At 38.1% G+C, this 21,932-nt stretch overlaps 1 protein-coding gene across 2 annotated transcripts in view; it reads left to right on the forward strand.

Moving 5' to 3' along the window:
* Nucleotides 1-232: 232 nt before the first annotated feature.
* kif26ba (kinesin family member 26Ba) overlaps nt 233-21,932 on the forward strand; it is a 107,068-nt gene continuing 85,368 nt past the window's right edge. Inside the window, exons 1-2 of one of the 2 annotated variants that reach the window (XM_039673390.2) lie at nt 233-663; nt 903-1,292. In XM_039673390.2, the coding sequence (XP_039529324.2) occupies nt 607-663; nt 903-1,292 (447 nt within the window). In that variant the 5' untranslated portion in view covers nt 233-606. The remainder of the gene's footprint in view (nt 664-902; nt 1,293-21,932) is intronic. The other variant, XM_039673384.2, reaches the window with a different exon arrangement.

The following is a 21,932-nucleotide window of genomic DNA, read 5'->3' on the forward strand; positions in this document are numbered from 1 at the left end:
TTAAAAACGACCCCCTAAAAGTACCTAAGTCAGTAATAAAACTAAAATTGAATCCATAATGGAAATTTCCCTGAAATCGGTCGCTTTAGTTGTAGTTTAGTTTCGCGTGCATGTGGAAAACAATACACACCCACAAGTCAGTCATTAGAACTCGGACACGCTATTCGCCGAGGGGCGCGGAGGGGGCGTGGCCAGTCTACCCAGAGACAGATGTGTGCGCTCCTCTGGAGTGAGAGCAGTGCAGAGATCAGTCCTCAAACAGAGCCTGATCTACTGATCTACAGCCTGCGCCTCTCACAAGTCCATGTGCATGGGAAAATGCGCCTGTGCGGGGATGCTCTGAAATCTAACCCACTGCACATGGATTCAGAATACCAGAAAGCATAAAAGAAAGAACTGGATTTATCCACTGTTGGACGTTTCAGATTGGACCATCTGTTATTCATATTCCACTGTGGAAGATGGATAGATGTCTGCATGGTACTGGTCGCTGAGACTGGACTTCAGAAGGGCTGCTGAACTGAGATTGATTTTTGGATCTTTTGGTTGTGGATGTAACAGGGAGCACAGTTTGGCTATTCCATCAGTCCCTCTGCAGGCTTAATCATGACCTCTCTAACAGGGAATAAAGACAGATCCGGGACCAGGAGCAGAAAACATGGGGTAAGATGTAGCCTAGGCTATTATCATCATCATTATAATTTATTACTAGACTTGTTTTATGTATTAGTAGCACATTCTAGGCAATAAATTATGTTCAAATCTGGAAAAGCAGCAACAACAAACTAACTGTAATGTCAAGTAAATATGCAAATGATTTAACCACTTTTAACATTTCTCATGTAATCCATTCAATACTGTTTCAATCATTGATTTTTTTATTATTCTATCATTTCTTGTAGATGACCGATTCATCCCCTACGAAGTCAGCATCATTCTCTCCTGAAACCTGGTACCGAAAGGCTTATGAGGAGTCCCGGAGCGCCAGCCGCCCGGTCCCTGAAGGTGCCGGATCCATGCCCGGGTCCTCTGGAACCCCTTCCCCCGGATCAGGAATATCGTCCCCGGGCTCTTTCTCCGGTTCACCTGTTACTGTATCTCCTGGAATCAGTACCGGTTCGCCCGGTTCCTTAGGCGGATCTCCAGGGTTCGGCACTGGTTCTCCAGCCTCGGGTAGCGGGAGCTCACCTGGTTCTGAGCGGGGGATCTGGTGCGAGAACTGCAACGCTCGACTGGTGGAGCTGAAGAGGCAGGCATTAAAACTACTCATTCCCGGACCCTACTCTAGCAAGGTACTAAATCATTTAAGAATATTCCGCAATCATTTTTTGACTTGTAATGCATCATACAGATTCCAGATAGCCTATCAATGCTGACGTGTGATAGTCCTAAATAACTCAGTTGTTGCTGTGCGTAATTTTGGATATAGCTACTCAAATATCTTGGATAGGCTAAGTATGAGCAGAAACCAAAACTTAAGATTTAAAGCGTGCTTCTTCTATTGGGTTTTTTTTTGTCTTGCATTACAATTGATCGATTTGTTACCTTGTCATAAAATATCTAAAGAGACTGTGTTTAAGTGTTGCACATGAGGGATGGCGTGAGACACTGCAGTGCAGATCCACTATATTGCAGTGCGAGTCTTAGATCATGATCAGCTTGCCAAGGGTGTTTTTTTATTGCTGACTAACAGTCTTTTTGAATTACGAAGACAGTAAAGTGAAACAGATTGTGTAAAGAAACACGTCATAGCCTACCATGAATGGTTTTAGTGGAGAGCATGAGCGCTGAAAGAAGCGCCTTTATGATTAACTATCCATAGATTTGGACAAGTTAGCACTGCAGCAGTACTAGGTGTGGATGCAATAGTTTAAATCATAAGAACAGAGTACAGCTACTTAAATATGCAGTGCGTAATTGGATGCATGCATATGTGCGTAATATCAAGTTTTGCCGTGTGCTCAGCAGCACGGTTCATTTTCAGCAACGGAGGATCTGTGTATAAACAGACCAGATATATGATTTACACCAAAAAATAAATAGTGTAGCCCACAGACCCCTGCCTTTTTATGTTATTGATCAGCGGTTTTGTTTGCGTCCCATGGAAACTAAAGCAGAGTTGGACCAATAATTATCCATTAAGAACAGGGGGCGCTGTGCTGTCACAAACATTACAGAGATTCAGAAACTAAACAGCATGTTGTACCTTGCTATGACTTTTTGCGTTGTGCGCATTAATTTATTAGAGAGATAGATGAATAGATAGATCTATATCCCCATCTCAAATATTAATTAGTATTAAGAACTACAATGATCACAGTTGCAATGCTTTCAGTTAAAGTTGCAAACATATGGCATCCATTATGTTCAATTTCGATAATTGCACCGATTATCCTTTCAAGAAAAACAACAAAAAGCTAGTCCAAAACATCACATATGCATTTACATCTTCTCATAATGGACTGTCTAAGTTGATGTCACACCTAATATAATTGCACTAATCTCTAAAAGTAGCATTTTGCTGTTTTTAAAGAGCACCATTGATCTGGTGTGGCCTCGGCTCATGTTTCAGACCTGCTGTTGGTCTCCAGATTTTATGGCCAGTTCTGCCAGCTGCAAGTGACCTGGAGGTGCCCATTAAAATAAGCTGGAGGAGGAAGGGGCTGATGGGAAGGATTGGAGATCACGGGAGAGCAGGGTGGCCATGAGCACGCTCTTTAAGCCAGAGGCCATTTTTAAGGAGACGTGACTGAGTGTTTGGGATTTTCTCTGTCGGATCTTCACCCACATGGTGATTAGTGTTGAGACATGAACTGAAGGGTAGAGCCTCATTGTGATATGATCCTTCAGGACAACTTACTATGCATTCAGGAAGTAATATGTCTAATTGTTTCATACAGAAAATAGCACAAAGGGAAGAGATAAAGATGGACTTTTCAGCAAATATAGTCTCACTTTCAGAAGGTCTGGAATAAATAGCAGCTTTCATTGAATCTAAAGCAACCAATCACAGTTCGTTTTGTTCAGCGTCATGTTTAGGGTTAGTGTAAAAGTCGATGTCACTACGATATGCAAATCATTCAAGAATAAAGTGCAGGTTTACTGCAACACTGGTGCTGTGAACTTGACATACTTTTGAAAATCCAATGTTTAGTTGATCCTGATACACGCTCATTGTCACAGTTGTAAACACGACAGCTGTTTAGCTGTTTAACAATCGTTAAAGTCAACTGTGTAAAATGGCGATAATCTAAATGTTAGCATAATATAGCAGCATCTATCACTTGCAATTTGGTTGCTAAAAGATTATTGGTTGACATTTGAACACAAAGCTTACACGTCGTCTTCCAAGCGACCAGTGTTGTGCAAGTTACTTCCAAACTGTAATACATTAGGTATTACTTGTTACTGTTATTTAAAAGTAATTCATTACCTTACAGTGTTACTGTCTCAGAATTGTAATGCGTTACATTACTCATGTATTACTTTTGAGTTACTTTCACCAAAATAACTAAGTAGAACTTAACTTTGGGGCTGTAACGATATGCAATATGAAACCGAAATCGCGATTCGCCACACGACTCAACGATCCACGAACCTACAGAATCGCGACACACCTCTTTTCCAATTCCAGCGTTATTCTCCTTACCGTCCAGACCCAATGCTGCCTTGTCTTTAAATTAGGCTATTAGTATTATTTGAAGTTAACATTATAAAATACGTAGACCTACACCACAAAACTAGTTGAGGATAAATTATTTAAAATTGGGGAAGTCCAGCATTATGGACATGACATTTGCAGTCAAAACTTGAAATAAAAATTCTCAGAAAATACATGTATTGAAACGTATATCGACTACTTCCTTAAAGGACTCCAGACGTTAGACAAATATCAGTCTATGTTTTATTTTTAATATTAGGGAAAAGACACACATTCATGCGTGACAAAAAAATAGGAGGTAAAATATATTTTTTGTAATTCTGTTAATTACACTGCGCAAATCGGATGAGGAAGGCTCTCCAGTCTCCATAGAACTTAAAATATTCATTTTATTTTAGTTTTCGTGTTCGCATTTATGAGGAAAAAACAATGTTACAGACGCGACCGCTTTGAACAGGCACTAAAAGACTGCTTTAAAACTTTCACATAGTCTGTTGCCTTTAAGAAGTAAAAGCAGACAACACACTGTAATACAACTGTAATACAAGCCTCACTGAACATGTAACGAGTAAAATATTACTGAAATTGATTAGTAATGCCTCACACTACTGCGTTACAGCAAAAAGTAATATGTTACTGTAATGTATTACTTTTGTAATGCGTTACTCCCAACACTGCAAGCGACACACTTTTATGGTCTGAAGTAGGCAGCCGACTGTGGGCAGCCGAACACAGCAGTGGAAGAGCACACAGAACTTGTGCTGGGGTTCGTCCCCTGGGGTTCGTCTTTAGATTAAACCTGCTGGACTGAAGCATGTTCATTTCATTCATGCATACACAACTCCCGTTTCCAACAGGGCACTGTTGCCAAGGTAGCAACATGTTATGAGTGTGAGCTTCTTACATATTTCACATTTAATGCTCTTTTTATGCCTCTCAGGTGAGCAAGGCATTATTATATAAAGAGGTCGCTTTTTTCACAACGGACTAATAGGAATAGGAAAGGGTTGCTGACGTTGGCTCAATTCAGCAGCCGCTGTTACTGTAAATGGCACTCCCTCCTGTCTGGTGGCTGGCTTTGTCTCGGGTGTAATGGTGTCACTAGGGCAAATATGAATACAGCTCAGCGATGAGAGAACAGAACATGGATGGCCCTGCTGGATTTGGTGTGTTTATCACAGGTTACTTCTTGTCGGACGTGAACGTGAATAATATTTTTGTGGTTTTGCGGATTGTGACCTGACAGCTGCTTAGAACAATGGAGGATTGTTGACAGTCAATCCAAGTAAAAGCTGTTTATAGATTGAGATTTCTTGGATTCTCAACAACAGAGTCTGTTAATTTCTATTTTTTACACCTGGATGTCTCACAGCAGGTAATGGTTAGCCTTAAAAACCTGCTCTTTTTGTAGGTATGAAATGTGGAAAGGTTTTATTTTCATACAGAGACCAAGGTGGGCTGCTCTATTACAGCTTGAAGCTTTTGCAGGGCTTTGAATCCCGTGGGTTTGAACAAATATTGGACTTATTTAGCGTTTAAAGTCTTATACCCAGAGGAAAAAATGTCTCAGTAACACTAGTTTAGGGTCCAATTCTGACTATTACTAGTTGCTTATTAGCATGCTTATTACTAGGATATTCTGCATGACTTTATTCTACATTCCTTATAAGTAAACTTGACAATTACCTTACTAAATAACTATTAATAAGCAGTAATTAGGGGTTATGAGGCAAAAGTAATAGTTTGTTAATAGTGAAAATTGAACCCTAATCTAAATTGTGACGTTTCTTATAAAATTCTTCCATTAAAAATCACAATTGATTGATTTTCAAAATACATTACAAAGAACAAGAATATTTTCATGATCCCAAGGCATGTTTAGATCTTTATTTTGAAATAGTGATGAACATAAAAAAAATCATAAAAGAAGGGTAGAAACCTGTTTGTCAAAAGATAGCCTCCCTTCAACTATTTTAGAAAAAAAGGCCTGAATTTTTTTGAAATATAAAGAAAAAAATATAGATTCACCATTTGTGATGTGGCAGGAAGCTATAATGTCCATACTTGTTATTTTTATGTTTCTTAGAGGTTGAATTCATATCAAAATCTCCCAAACTTCCCATTTTAATTCCGAATAGGATGTCTACTTCATAAATTGTATGAAAATTGTGGAAATAATGGTTCATATCACTCAAAACACATATGGAAATGGAGGCGCCCTTAAATGGGCAGTAATGGAGTCTGGTTTTCACCTAGTGAAAAAGTTTGGTTCTGCGCCCAAAAAAAATCTTACTGAAAGCTCATTTTTTGAGATATCAACCTAAAATTTGAAACACAACTTATTCAGAGTTTTGGCTTTGATTTATTTGCAGTTTTAGAGTCGCCCAGGTTTTGATAATACACATTTTATATAAAATATAAATAATACTTTTTTTTTAAATTGTAAATTTTCATAAACTCACACTTCTTTCTGTTTCATTTTCTTAATTTACAAAAATCTGCCAAATTTCTTCTTTAAAAACGAGACCAATATACGTCTATATTCCAAAGCATTCTTGAATTACAACCATTTAAGTTCGAATTGTACATTTTCATGTATTTCAAAAAAGGGGGGTGACACTAAGGGGTTAACTCATTTTTTTCTCACTTGAAGCAAAAATAGTTCTACGCCTGCTGCCGAATGCCAACTTGAAGATGTTGTTGTGATTTTTGTCTGTGTAATTCAACACTTTTTTCAGATCTGTATGATTTCAAACAATATCAATGACCATAAACGCTAGTTTTACAGTGTCAAATGCAGCAGATGTTTAAACCCACTGTAGGTCTGCAGACAGAGTGGGTGGTTTGTTTTTTAGTGAAACCCAAAACTGTATTTCGAGAGTCCGGTCAGGTAGTTGCTGTACCCCGTAATAACTGTAAGTACTTCCTCCCAAACACGAAGGCCTGTAATCCGGCCCAGAATCGATCTCACAGGGATTAGCTGAACCGAGCCGGATCGAAGTTCTCCATGATCAAAGCAGAACTGCCTTGAAGGAGGATATACCGGCTGGTTCTGCAGATCCGTGATGTTAAGGCATGCAGCGATCAGCAGTGCTAGTTCACATTAGTCACTCGTGGCTTTATCACTGTGTGAAAACAGTATGAAAGATTTCGACAGAATTGTGTAATGCGCCTCTGGAGACTGGATGGTTTGATGTGTTGAATGTGTAGGGTTCAGTCCGCAGTCCTGCAGTTCTGAGGATTGTGTGCTCACCGGGAAAGTATTGCAAGTATGTACACAGTTATCTGAACTGTTATACAGCAAATCTCACTAGATACCTTTGATTTGAGTAATTTGCAATGCCAGGGTTAAAATGCATATTGTTTTTTTTTCATGGTGTCCAGATGAATGCATTTTTGTGTTTGTTTAGTGGCCTTTTAAACCTTGAATTTCCATTTTTCTTTCAAAGCTTTTTGCATACGATTGTTTACTATGACATTTCTGACTAAATGCCATATAATGTCCTTTATGTTCTGTTGAATGAAAAAAAAGGATGATGAAAACTTAATACAGTATGGGATGAAAAGTTATTATTTATAAAGAAACCATTCAGTGTTGGCTAAGTTACTCTAAAAAACTAATTAATTACTAGTCACTAATTACCTCTTCAACAGTGTAATTAGATTACTGTATCAATTACTTTCTCTAAAAAGTATTTAATTACTAATTACTTTCAAAATCCCATATCAGTCTCAACTAGCTGAATAATACAAGGATAGGCATGAATCTGTTTTAATTCTTTCAAATAAATTCTATAAAATTGCATGAATTATCTTTAAACTGACCAAGGTGGAGAAGGTTACATTATAAAAACAGACTTTTTAGCATCAGACAATACATTTTGATGTTAAACCCACTATTGTTTTATGTCTGATCTCATGACATTTCACACTTTTTTTCATACATATTTTACAATAATTCATACGAATTTGTACGAGTGCGGTCGTAATATTTAGACACCTCATAAAATGCATACGAATCGCTGCGAGATCGGATTGATCTATACACAGTATTTACCTCAATTACATCAGAAGTAACTGTAATTAAATTACAGATAAATTAAGAGTAATCCCTTACTTTACATTTTCAAGGGAAAAGTAATTAAATTACAGTAACTAATTACTTAGTAATTAGTTACATCCAACACTGGGCATTAGGCAGTGTTTGCCAAACTGGGGTTCGAATCACCAGATTACCAAAACGAGATCAGAGAAATGTGAATATGTGTAAAAATCTCAAGTAAATAATTTATTCCAAAGGGGTTTGGATGACAAAAAAGTTTGGGAATCCAAGTGTTGTATCAACCTGAAGGGTTGAATCTTACCAGCTTAAACTCTATTCACGTTCTGAGAGTAGAGAGTTGATCATGACTGAATCTTATTTCAATTATTTTATTGTGTATTGCATACAGAAAGCATGATGTGAAGCTTAATGTTTATTAACACATGTGCCCAAGCTCATTTATAAACAGTTGCAGTAAACCATATGTAAACTATCTCTCATTGGCAGTGCTAGTCAGCATGAACTCCACTTTACCCTTGTTGTCTTACACCGCTGTGATCTCTCATGCGGTCACTGGTTTTACACACATGTGGAGAGGGCCATTCGTTCTGCTTTTAACCTGAGAAGAGGCCACCACCCCCAACCCCCACCGACTAACTCATGTTTTTTTAATTGCCCAACCACATAACAACAGGGACTGTTTCCTCCTTGGAGGTAGTAGATGTTGCTGGAGACCTCTTGCTTTGATTCTTTGAAGCGACCCGCAACCCAAAAAACTGAAACCCCCCCCCCACTAGAATACTAGATGAAAATGAAAATAAAATACAGCAAATATTTGTAAAAAAAAAAAAAATGTATAAAAAATGATTTCCATTACACGAGAGTAGATCTTAAAAATCCATGCTGATTATACTAGGCTTTCGCCAATATAAGCAAAACAAAGACATAGCTTTACAGTAAACTATGCTTCTCCATCCATTTACGCTTCTTTCCATACGGTGGTGTGACTCCCCTTCTATCCGGCGTTAACGGCTGCAGTGTACTTCCCAGATAGCACGAGTCTATTTGATGTAATATTTACATCTGGAAGACGTATTTTCAAGAGTGTTTGCTCATCTGCAATACGTCTATAGGACGTTTCCTGTCAGATGTCAAATAGATGTTTAGAAGATGTCAGTTTAACATGCATTCTAAATCATTACATCTTAAAGACATCTTCTAAACGTCTATTTGACATCTGACAGGAAACGTCCTATAGACGTATTGCAGATGAGCGAACACTCTTAAAAATACGTCTTCCAGATGTAAATATAACATCAAATAGACTTGTGCTATCTGGGTTGGCACACATGAATTCGCCTTTGGCTAAGCCACGCCCTAGAATGTAGATTGACCAATCATAGCACAGCCAAGAACGAGCTCCCACAGAGGTCCGACATTTTTCACAGCGCTCCATTGACTTTCAACTCAGGCGTCTCATATTTTTGGTCTGGGCAGGCTATTACCGTCGTAGTTTTATCAAAAAATATGGTTAAACGTTGTGCCTGGGGCATTTGTAACACAGAAAGGTTGGAGGGGGTGTCCGTTTTTTCCCTTCCCAAAACTGAAGTCAAATCCGTACAAGTATCGTCTTTGGATTAAACTGTGTGGACGTCCTCAGTCAGCTAAACCCCTCAAAGATTTTTTGCTTTTAACCTTACTGTGAAGTTATACTAGTTAGACCATTTTATAATGTTTTAGGTTATGATTTCGTGTCTCATACCGGTTGTTGATACGCTAGCTCACGCTGCTAATAAATTTGACGTGTGTAGTCCGTTTGTTTTGTAATAACGATTATAGAAGTGAATCGAGACCTATAAAAGGTTTCAGCTGGAAGAGCTTTCACAGCATAAGCCATGTTGATACCAAACCAGAGCCCAGATGAAGTTTGACGGACGTAGCAACAGTAACTAAGGGGGGCGGGGCTTAGCCAAAGGTGAATTGGTGTTAACACCTATTCAATAAATGTTAGGTCAGGTCAGATTATAGTGTTTTGAAATTCCTCAAACCACTTAACAGACTCCATTAAAAAACTTGAACTATTTTTTATTGGATTACATAATTATTTTAAATGAATCTAGATTATATTTTTATATTTTACATAATACATTGTTTACATTTTCAAAATGAAGTTTGAAAATCTTTCATTGACAGTGTTACACTTTGCATAATTAATTGTTATTGGTCTTCTTTCTTAGATTTATTTGCATAATGAATTGTGATTGGTCTTTCCTTTCAGCCATCTATTGATCAATCTATATTGCGTATCATATCAATATCCCTGTATTATTTGGTTTACAACCTTTTTAACATTTTCAGCCTTTTTATTTTGCTGTCGGGTAAGCATTATTTTTTTCATTCAGGAAATCTTTGATCTTTTTGCCATTTCTGTTTGTTTATGTCTAATAGAGAAGACATGGTCTCCTCCATGCTAATAAATAGAGAATATTTTCTTTGAATTATTAATGGTCTTTATATTGTTTGACTGAAAAAGGCTAAAACCACATATTTTAAAACCTTAGTCACTTTACTATAGTGTTTTGTCATGGCATGTAATCAGCTCAAGGAACTCAGAGAGATGATCAGATAGAGAACTTAGACAGAGGGGCTCCATCCATCGTTTGGTTGAGTTCAAGGGGAACGCACACCTTTTTGACACAAAGAGATGGGGGGAAAAAAAACAGATGGAGTCATTCACTCTGCAAAATGCCATGTTTTACAAGAGGTTTAAGTGCATTCCTCTGCAAAATCAACAATGTTAAGAGGATGAGTGAGACCGGTATAGTGCAGACTGGGAGAAAAGCTGAGTTAATCATGCCGTGAATGACGAGAGGATAGTAAAGGTCAGGAGGACAGGAAGAAACAACCGAAGATGGTGTTAGATCAGCAGAGATGAATTTTACTGGAGCTTTCTTTTGTTTTCTGACATTCCAGCTGATCTAATGGTTGTCTTGAAAAAGTAAACAGATTAAAACAACCTTTCCAATAAAACCAATTTAGTTTAAAATATGTAAAAATATGGCATAATATTTTCATATTCACACTAGATCAATCACATTTATATACAAAATTATTTGAATACTCTCTGTGAGTTTTACCCCATTATTTTTATTTACCTCATGATGAGTCCTCTTATGAGTCTACGTGTGTATACAACTGTTTTGTGTATGTGAGATACACTGCCTTTGGTTCTGCAAAATCCAAAATTACACAGCAAACGGGAAAAGCATGAATATTTAGACTTTAAATTGATCTGAGCGTCCATGGTTGGGTCTAAAACAAGGACATTGTAAATGGAAGGGTTAAATGCACACTGTTTTTATTTGCCCTTGATGGTTTTTGACATGTAGACAGGCTTGTGAACGTTGAAAGTGGTATGATGCTTTGCTGGAGGTCATTCAGAAGAACAGAGTAGCTCGTTATTATGAATAAAGAACTGAATTAACCTCCAGATGAGCTCTATCACGTGTCCAAATTATGATGTAGCACAGCGCTTTGTGGGATGTCAGGACAATGTCACCTTGCCTATTTCATCTCTATTGCATGCACCAGTGGACCAGTTCCTAGCAACACACAGGTTCATCACACACATATTCACAGGGAAATAAGACTATCTTCACATCAGTAGACTTATAGTTAATTTACAACCATGAAGTTTTATTTTTTTATGTTAATCAGAGACACGTACTGTAGTCTAGGCGCAATGACATCTTAATTTTAAAGAACATTTAATTGGATTTTTTTTTGGGAGTTCAAATTTTAATATTATGGGTCGGTTTTCCTGGGAGAAAAAAAAAACTACATTATAAATCTTACATACTTAAATATCTGCCAAAATATTTCTTTTTCAATTAGACTAGCATAAAGATGAACTTAATGCTAATAGACATGGACTAAAAGCCACTTTTATTCCAATTATTTGTCAGTAATTTTTTTTCTCCATTAAACCATAACTTGGCTTTTAAGACCTGTTCTTTCGCTCCTCTTTTCTCTGTGTATCAAGCTTTTCCTCTTCCTTTTCTCACACTCTGTGTTTCGCTGTCCTATCTTTTTACCTCTCAGGTTGAAGTAATTAGTCGCAGGGTTTCTGAACAGCACTGCCGAGCACAGTAACCTTGAGCTGAGGGGAATGTAAGGGAAAGGAGAAGCGAGAGCAGAGAACACTCTCAGGCCTGAAGATTTGGGTCTGGGGTCTCAGAAGATGGATTACCTACACAGCACAGAACAATTTATCAATGTCAGAGAGCGAAAGAGAGGGAGAGAGAGGGAAATGGGGATGAGGAAAGCAGAAAGCTGGCTCATGGGAGGTCTGGCTCGATTCAAATCTAGATTCTTGAAAATTTACTGCGCTTACTCTACAGACACAAAAACATCATTTAGTCACAGCACTACTAGGCTGCATCTATCTATCTATCTATCTATCTATCTATCTATCTATCTATCTATCTATCTATCTATCTATCTATCTATCTATCTATCTATCTATCTATCTATCTATCTATCTATCTATCTATCTATCTATCTATCTATCTATCTATCTATCTATCTATCTATCTATCTATCTATCTATCTATCTATCTATCTATCTATCTATCTAGGTTAAAAATGTAATTTCAAATTTTACTGTAACCCAACTTCAACTTTCACTTTCAACTGTACATTTTTTTTATTGCATTTTTAACCAAACATTTGGGTTTGTCCATATTTGAACCAAATTAGAGTGTATCTTTCCATATCTCTTTAACAAATGTATTATAACATTACTGTAAGTAAAGAATGACAATGATCATTCTGGGTGAACAATCTCTTTACGTAAATAAGAATGAAAATGCAGATTAAAGGAAAGACAAGGCGATCTGGCGGTGTAATGGTTAACTAAAAACTGTGTTCTGGTTTATTTTTGTTTCATAGCTGAGCGATCAAAGAATGACCTAATGGCAGCTTTCAGCTTCTGTCGTCCACTCCTGAAATACTCGCCTCTGTTGTGTTTCTCCACAGTATTGTTGTGTTATTTTAAGGTAGCGCAGCCTCTGACTTCCCAAGTCAGCATGACAGCCATAGGTTGAGGAGAAGGGCCACATATTTGTGTGTGGGGTTTGTTTTTAGGAAACAGCTCATGTGGGAGCGCTCCACATGCCAATTTGTAATTTTAAACAGAATATGAAAAAAAAAAAAAAAAAAAAAAAAAAAACGCCCACAGGCATAAAAATAGCATAAGCCTTTGATGACAACACAAAGACTCTGTGATTGAGTATGTTGAGTGTTGTGTTCATTTAGCAAAATGTGCATGTAAATCGACACTGCTGAGAGAGGTAAATTTTATGTATGTATATATGTATATATATGTCTAATCTGTCCAATAATGTCATCCAGCTTTTTAGGATCCAGTCAAATCTTGTTTTCATTGCAACGTGTCGGTGTAGGCAACACAAATACTATTCAAAACTGTCTTAAATAATGAACGCAGGAGATAATCACATTACAAAAAGACAATAACCGACAGAGGACTGAAATGAACAGAGAGTATATACAGTATGTAGCTAACAATGAACTACTATAATAAGATCTGATGATTATAAGTAGCCTAACTAGGAACTAACCGGGACATGATCAGAAACCAAGAAAACTGAAAACAGGGCAGGAAAACATGAACTAAAAGAAACAGAACAGAATATCAAAATAAGAGTCCAAGACTGTGACAAATATGGAAGTTAATGTGCATTTATAATATTGCAGAAGTCATCTCTATATGGGTGGCCAGTGGATGAGGCGGTTTGTAGTAAAGAAGCATCAATTTGAGCTGTTGAGTCTCAGTGTGGGTTGTGTATTAAGCAGTGTGTTATCTCTAACACCGCAGCTTGTCAGGTATAGAGTCGCAGAGAGAGAAACACACAGAGGAAAATCTCTCGGGCAGTGTTATTCCTGCCTGTTTACACAGGAAGGGCCATGCAGACCAGGGCCATTCATTTGAAATACTCGTAATAAAATGCAGGGTTAATTGAAATTCACTGATCAGCGAAGGCAATGGAAAAAAGAAATAAAAAAACCCTACTCTATTCTTTCCTCAAGCTTTAAATGTGTGGAACATCAGATCATTTTAAGTGTGATAGAAATAACCTACAGAGCTCTTTTGATGTAATATGTGCATGTCAGCAGTGGTTATAATATCGCAAGCTGTATTGGAAACATGAGACTGTATGCATACTAACACTGACGCATCAGACCGCAACCCCCAGGGGTTCATTTGCAGGGTCCGTCTATCATAAATAGCCGCTTTATTCTTCAGTCAATGTGATTGTATTGAGAAATGAACAACACCTCTTCCCTACTGATCTCACTGTTGGCGTGTTTTTAGAGTCCTAATGAAACCCCGCAATCTGCCCAATCAATCAGGGACGTGTCAGGAAGACAAGACAAGCCCCCTCTTGCAGTCTCTTTTCTCTGTCTTCCATCTCACTCTGTCAAAGTCACTTACAGAAAAAAAGACATGTCCTCTAGTATTAGGTTGCTGCCCAAGTTTACCTGTTGTATTTAGAATTTAACTGCATCTACTGTAGGATTACCAGTATATTAGACCAATATTACATTTACATTTAATCATTTTGCAGACGCTTTTATCCATAGCGATTTACAAGTGAAAAGAGCAATAGAAGCAATTATGGGACAACAATATGCAAGTGTTGTGACCCTTCCCAGTTTAGTCTAACACAGTATATGTTTACATTTCCAGCATTCGGTTACAATAACCTCATTAGGTTACTATAACCGTGTAATGAAGGAGCATTTTTCAGGTTGGAACCATAAATAGTGTGTAACATCCCTGCAATTGCTTATTACTTATTTACTGAAGAAGACTACGGGGAATTGCATGTCCAAATTCATTCTGAGGTGACAGGGAGAAATGACATGGCTTATGTTGCCTGTGGAATTGACCTAAGGCTAAGCCACGCCCTCAAACGCGATGAGCCAATCACAGCGCGCAGCTAACCCAATACACTCGGACATTCTCTGCTTCCACTTCCATTGAAATGCATTGCAGTTAATTAGTTTTCATTACTTTTTTCTTGTTATTTTAAGTTTATAAAATGAAAAACCATTTCACATGTAACCCCTCCACCCGGGTCCCACTCGACCCGCTCAGAGCGGGCCTCGAACCCGGGTCTCCGGCGCTCTAACAAGGAGGCTAAAGTCTGCAGCCTCTAGCGTCTGTCGCTAGAGTGCCTATTGAGATCAGGGGAGTGAGGTTTACTCGCACAGCAACTACTACCTTGCCTCCGTTACACTCACCCCCCTAAACCTCACTCTCATCTGGGTCACGGCACCAATGTAACCCCTACACCCGGGTCCCACTCGACCCGCTACGGCTAAAGACTGCAGCCTCCAGCGTCTGTCGCTAGAGTGCCTATTTAGATCAGAGGAGTGAGGTTTACTCGCACAGCAACTACTAGCTTGCCTCCGTTACAAACACCTGCAATCAAATTAGGAAAAAACGACCAAAAAAAAAAAGAAAAAAAAAATCAGTAGAAAATGTACCAAAGAGAAGATCCCGCACACTATCCAAACTTGCATATCGCAAACTTTTTATTCAACAACATTTCAATATTACAACCTTCATCAGGTTTACACAATATACAACCCCTAACCCCTTACAACCCCTCGCTAACAAACGATATTTAGCTGTTCATTTTAAGAACGGTAACACACCATATTTTTACACTATGATGCTGGCAACCACAGCTGCCAGTAGTTTACTGTTTTTTTTTACAGGATTATTTTTTACAGTGGTGTCATAAAAGCACAGATGCATTTAAAAGCTTTCAAGAAAGAGTAATTAATCTCTATCGCTCTATAGCTGTATCAGTTCAGGACACACATGCTTTTCATTTCTAAATGGCAGTTGTTAATCACTCCAGGTGTCTGTTTGGCTCTCTCACCCGGTCAATGAAAACACTAGAGAGAAGATGATTGACCGTTAACAGTGTCTGGTGAGAACACATTCATCACTGATCTTGTATTGACCCTTTCTACGCGGCGCAAAAGGGGATTGACAGGCAAGATTATGTCCTCTCCCAAACACTCCAGTGCTGATCCTCGTGTCAGTAAGTGATATTGTCTAAATCACTCATCTCTGCCCTGACCCCCGGCCCGCGCAAACAAACACACATCGTCATGTTATTTGTCGAGGCCTGTTTTCATCGGAGGCCGCCCTGCCCTATCAATCCAGTCGGGTCACTGTCTGTAAATGTATGTCCTCACTGGGAAGTCCAGCACTCAGCTGAGATTCATTAATCTATTACTGCAAATCGTGTTAGGAAAGACGAGTCTGTCTCCTATCAATCAGGCCGAGTTAACTCAAACAACTAGAGGAGGGATTGTTGTTGATAAGACATCTTGTTTGTGTTCCCTCTGATTCAGTTAAGATTATCTGTGTGTGTGGCTTAATTGATGCTATTTTTCAGCATGGACAACCTCCTTCATTCCTGCCAATGAAGGAAAGATCGTGTAGTGATCCGAAAGCACTTTGGAAAGCCCAAGAAAGGAGACAGTCTATAAACTGCGGATGATCTATAAACTGAGGACCTCTTTTCTCGGTTTATTCAATTATCTTTAAATTGACTTCAGACAAATTTACTGCCCTGACACCAAACGTGACCCCGCCGAGACTCTGTGGGACACACAGCTCAACCACAGAGGAATTTAGCCTCAAAATCTTGGAGGTCTGTTGTTTATTTGGAGTCTGGTAGGGCGATGTCTTGAGATTCGAGCTTTAGTCAGTGTTCTCTCTATTGCTTGTATCAATGGGAGCCCTCATTATCTTTACTAAAGTTAAAATAGTTCTTGCATGCCAGCATTGGGAAATTACGTTGATATTTCCTTATCCCATGAAGATTCTTGTTGGACTCCAGCAATTGGCTGCCAAAAATAACTTTCAATTTCAACCATTTATTATTCTTGTTTGTCTTCTTGTCCGCATGTTTTTTTTTTGTCAGGTGGTGACATTTGTAGTTTGAATGATTGTAGGGCCAGTTATAAAGACATGTTTTAACATGACTGTGAAGCACCTGTGCACAAAGCCAACTAGTATTTTCTGTTCATTATTTCATCATTTCTTTTACCTGTTTCTAATGTAAAAATGTCTCATTTGTAAGTTGCTTTGGATAAAAGCATCTGCAAATGAATAAATGTAAATGTGAAAGCAAAATATGAATATGAATATTCATTTGAAAATGAATATTTAATTATTTTTGTCCTTAAATGTCAGTGTGGTTTGGGCCTCGATAATATTAAATTTGCATATACTGTAACAGGGTGGATATTATATAAATCATTTTGTTTTTCAACATATTCAGTTTCCCCTCCCTGGCTGGTTTTGATATTACTGTAGGCACAATTATGTTTTTATATTTAATTAATATTTAACATTATGTATAGATTATAACTTAAATGATCAAGTAACAGATTTTACTGAGTTCATGTATGAAGAAGCCATCAGATCCATTCAAAAAGCAAATCCTTAGTTTGTGAGCCTTTACAGCCCGTTCTCATCCCAATTGGGCGTTATCTAACTGACGCTTTTGACCATGCGTCAACATCCGACGCACATGGCACCCTTTAGCGTCAATATGAGAGCGCCTCCTAGTGGTCTAACCCTAACCCTACCCCAGACCTACCCGCGTCATCTAACTGACGCTAAAGGTTGCCATGTGTGGTGACACAGTCTCATCCCAAAAAGTCATATAACTGACGTCTTGGGACATCTTTTGACCATACGTCAATATCCGCCTTTTTAGGGCCCCCTTAAACGTCGGTAGATGGCGATCCCGGGCTGTCATACAACTGACGCTTTACCTTTAACGTCAGTTAGGTGATGGGTTAGGTTTAGGGTTAGGGTTAGGTTTAGGTCTGGGGTAGAGTTAGGATCCCACAACCTCATCTACCGACGTTTAAGGGGGCCCTAAAAAGGCGAATATTGACGTATGGTCAAAAGACGTCCCAAAACGTCAGTTATATGACGTCTTGGGATGAGACCGGGTTGTGTGTGTCGGATTTAGACGCATGGTCAAAAGTTTCAGTTTGATGACGCCCTAGGATGAGAATGCGTTGGCCTTCTCAAAAGAACCATCTCAAAAGAGTCATTGGTCCCATTTTTTAGGTGTCTTTAACTATGTACTAACATTTAAATGAATAGTTTGATACAATGCACTTATTACATAAATGCATGCTTTATTTATTTTATTATTTTAATTACCTGCATGTATTATATGTAATCTTGACCCATCCTTAAACCTACCCACACCGCTAAACCTGTCTCTAACCTTACCCGTTTGTTTTTACTCATCGCTGATGGTATCAATGTTAATTAATATGCATTTTTTTAGTGTAAGCACATTGAACACACCTATTACTGAAGCGAAACTGATCTGTGATTGTATTACTGGAGCCCCACTAGGCCATAGTGTGCACTGATCTCGTATACGGCACTGGTGCACCCTCAATGTGCAGCCAGCTGGAACTTATTACAGGACGATAAAAGCAGAACTCTATGACTAGCTCCATTTCCTGTGTCAGATCCCTGGGCTGCTGCAAGCTCTAATTTCCTATTCATCCCTCCTCTGAGGGGTGCAGGGCCAAAAAGAGCTGCTGGCCAAGCGTGGATTTATGGCAGTTTTCTGGCAACAAGATGCAGGTAGATAGCATTTGGTGGAAAGGAGACCCAGGCGATTGTGATCTCAGTTTTTCCCCATTCTCCATATGTCTCTCGTTCCTTATTTGGATTTTGAAAGCAAGCAAACAAACATCAGGGGTGTCGACGTGAATTTGGTTTGAAATGCATTTTTTTTTTTTGATGAGTCCCAAATCGGTATCTCGTACGAGAGTGGAAAATTTACCTGATGACGAGAAACATCTGCAGCCTGTCCCATCTCATTATATGATCTTTGGGGTTTTCACTCTTGTGTAGCGTATAAATGACACACAATTTCTCTCCGCAGGATGCATGTCTCACCCATCACTAGTATGGATCGACATGTCAAGACTTCAAATGAGGCATGTGCCGTGTCCTCATGCATACATTAGCATTATCCGAACAACAACCATTTTTCATAGACGGCGTGTGATTGAAAATGGTTTGCTGGAGCAGAAACCATGTAAGAAACAGGACGGTTGCACTAGCTGTGCGTAAGTTACAGTCAAGCCTATAGTTGCAACGTAAACATGTAAAATATTACGTATTTTTGTGTTGGACCATTAAAGTTAGTTGAAACATAACTCTATCTATTAACTAAATATTTACAGAAGCCTCCGACCAGGAGTAATGGCAGCAAAGTGATTGAATTTCATCAGCCCTGGTTTTGCCCTAACTTCAGTTAGACATACACGATGATGTTGACATTTATAATTGTTTACATTTTAATACGAACAGGATCTAAGCAGCACACATCTATTTGTTCATGAAATAGTCATCATAATAAATAAATGTAATTTATATATATATATATATATATATATATATATATATTTTTTTTTTTTTCTCCATAAGAAGTGTAAGGTAAAATAGTAAAAAAAAGTAAAAATCCACCTTAACAGGATCAACTGTAACTTCTGCTCACATATTTGAAGGCTGCTATTGGATCATTAAAGGTAAACATCATATTATCTGACTATTTATTACTTTGCGGAGAGCTTATGATCTATGTTATGCTTTAAGAACAAATGGTGCAACCAATTTAGGTTGAGTTCCATTTTAAAGGGATAGTTCACTTTGAAATAAATGTTTGATATGTTTTAGCTTACCTCAAGGGCATCCAAGATGTAGGTGTCTTTGTTTCCAATGTATTTTCAATTTTGATATTTTTAGGTCAAACCGTTCTTGTCTGTCAGTCATATAATGGAGGTCTATGGTCACCACCTCAAAGAGCATGCACAGAGAAGTCCAAATTAAACATGATTTAATGACTCGTAAATGTAAGTACACATTGATGGCCTAAGACTCAAAACGAGCGGTTTGTGTGAGAAAACGAACCGTATTTATACCGTTTTTACCGATATGTGCCGGAAGTGATATCTTGCGCGGTTGCAAAAAAAAAAAAAAAAAATCAACGTTGTCTGTTGATATATCGAAATCGTCTTCTATTGCAATTTCCTGTATATCTAAATATGTTTAGATCTTCACAGTGAAGGGTAACACTTCTGAAATCTCTGTGTAAACAATGAGTGACATACATTCGCGAGAGAGATCACTTCCGGTGCTTTCTGGCGCTTGCGCAGACCGAAGTGCCCGTGCCCTTAGATCACTTGGACGTGGCTGTGGTTACATGAGGTAAAAACGATATAAATATGGTTCGTTTTCTCACACAAACCGCTCGTTTCGTGTCTTAGGCCATCAATGTGTCCTTACATTTACGAGTCATTAAATCACGTTTAATTTGGACTTCTCTGTGCATGCTCAGGTGAACCGAGGGAGGACCCCATAAATCTCCATTATATGACTGACAGACAAGAACGGTTTGACCTAAAAATATCAAAATTGAAACTACTGCGGAAACAAAGACACCTACATCTTGGATGCCCTTGAGGTAAACTACAACATACCAAGAAAAACGAGAGGAACGAGAGGAAAAATGAGAGAAAGTGACATCACTGCTGAATAATGAGCTCAGAGGCTCATATGGAATTGACTAAAGATTTAGGGCTTTAGGATACGGGAAGTGGCTTAAATTGACCTAAATCGCTCCGATAGAATGGCCAGGCATTAGTGAGCCAGCTGAATAACGTCTGTAAGTTTCTTTCTTTGTGATTGTGCCCTTTATGTGGGCTTAGGGGCAGATTTGTGGAAATGACTCTCAATAGCATGTCTGTATGAGCTCTTTGAGGACCTAACTGTCAGCAGCTAGATCCAGATAGGTTTGGATCAACAGTAAAAGTGAGGTGATTTTCTCAAACCACAATCCTCTTTGCTAAGGCAGCTGGGTTTGTTAAGTATAACCAGAGGTAAAACCACACTTAGGTTTTGTGTTCAATGTAAAATCATTCAAAAACCTCCTCGTTAAAGCTGCTGTAAGCAGTGTTAGCCAACCTTTTTAAACTTCCACATGCACTCATTCATTTCAATCACATGCAATCTCTCCAAAACATGCTGAATGATAGGCAGGCTGAGGCACACCATTTTGATTATATTGTTTAGATATAGTGGTTTATATTGTTTAGAGGTTTGCCTTTAAGCTTTAATATAGTTCTTGATTTGTTTATTTAAATAAAAATGCTTGTTTAATGTAGTCATTTTACATTAATTTCACTAATTATTTTGCATGACAATGTGCTGCTACTTTGCACAGTTCTTCAGTTCAGACAGTGTGATGTGAAGCATGAAAGTTAATGTGTTAATTTGGGAAAGAAAAGTAATTACACTCATGATGGAATTTAAATATCATTGAAGCATGAAAAAATGAAATATCTACAACATTAACGAAAAGACAGATGACGGCGGTAAAACATCTTTGTTTCATAAGTGTGGAGAAAGTTTGTTAAAAGATAAATTGTGAATTATTGACCTTCAATTGAATAATATTTGTATGTATAGGTTTTCTGAGGCTGTTTAATTGTTTACTTAGATTTCAATTGATAATTTTGGTATTGATCCAACCTTAATAAAAAAGGATAAAAAAAGAGGCGAGGCCCGTTTAGCTTTCTGTTGAAACTCATGCTTATGGTAAGAATAAGAGGCGTGACATTTCCTGAAAAACGTTCAAAGCAGTCGACCAATCACAACACACTGGTCCTGCCGACCAATCAGAGCACATTGCACTTTTGGAAGGAGAGGCTTCTTAGTGACAGGAAGTAAACAGAGCGTTACTGACAATAATATAAAATATGTGAAAACGAATGAGTTTTTTCAAGCATGAAAACCTATTGACCCCAAAAACAATGATCATGAAAACAAATCTCAGAGAACGGTTGACTAGGTACCGATGTTTTATTAGACCAAAGGTTCATTTTCCACTGGAGTTCTCCTTTAAATGCATCAACACACAAATTATCTAAAAAAAAAAAAAAGCTCAGTCTTTGGTCAATATTTGAATCACTTGTATTGCAGTAAAGGAAATGTATCATGCTCATGCACAAAACACACAGAAGTAGGCTATATCTGTAGATCTAAGCTTTACTTGAGCCCTTTTAAAAGCAATTCGGGTT

The sequence above is a fragment of the Pimephales promelas genome, chromosome 15 (assembly GCF_988280905.1).
Source record: "Pimephales promelas chromosome 15, fPimPro1.hap1.1, whole genome shotgun sequence".
NCBI lineage: Eukaryota > Metazoa > Chordata > Actinopteri > Cypriniformes > Leuciscidae > Pimephales > Pimephales promelas.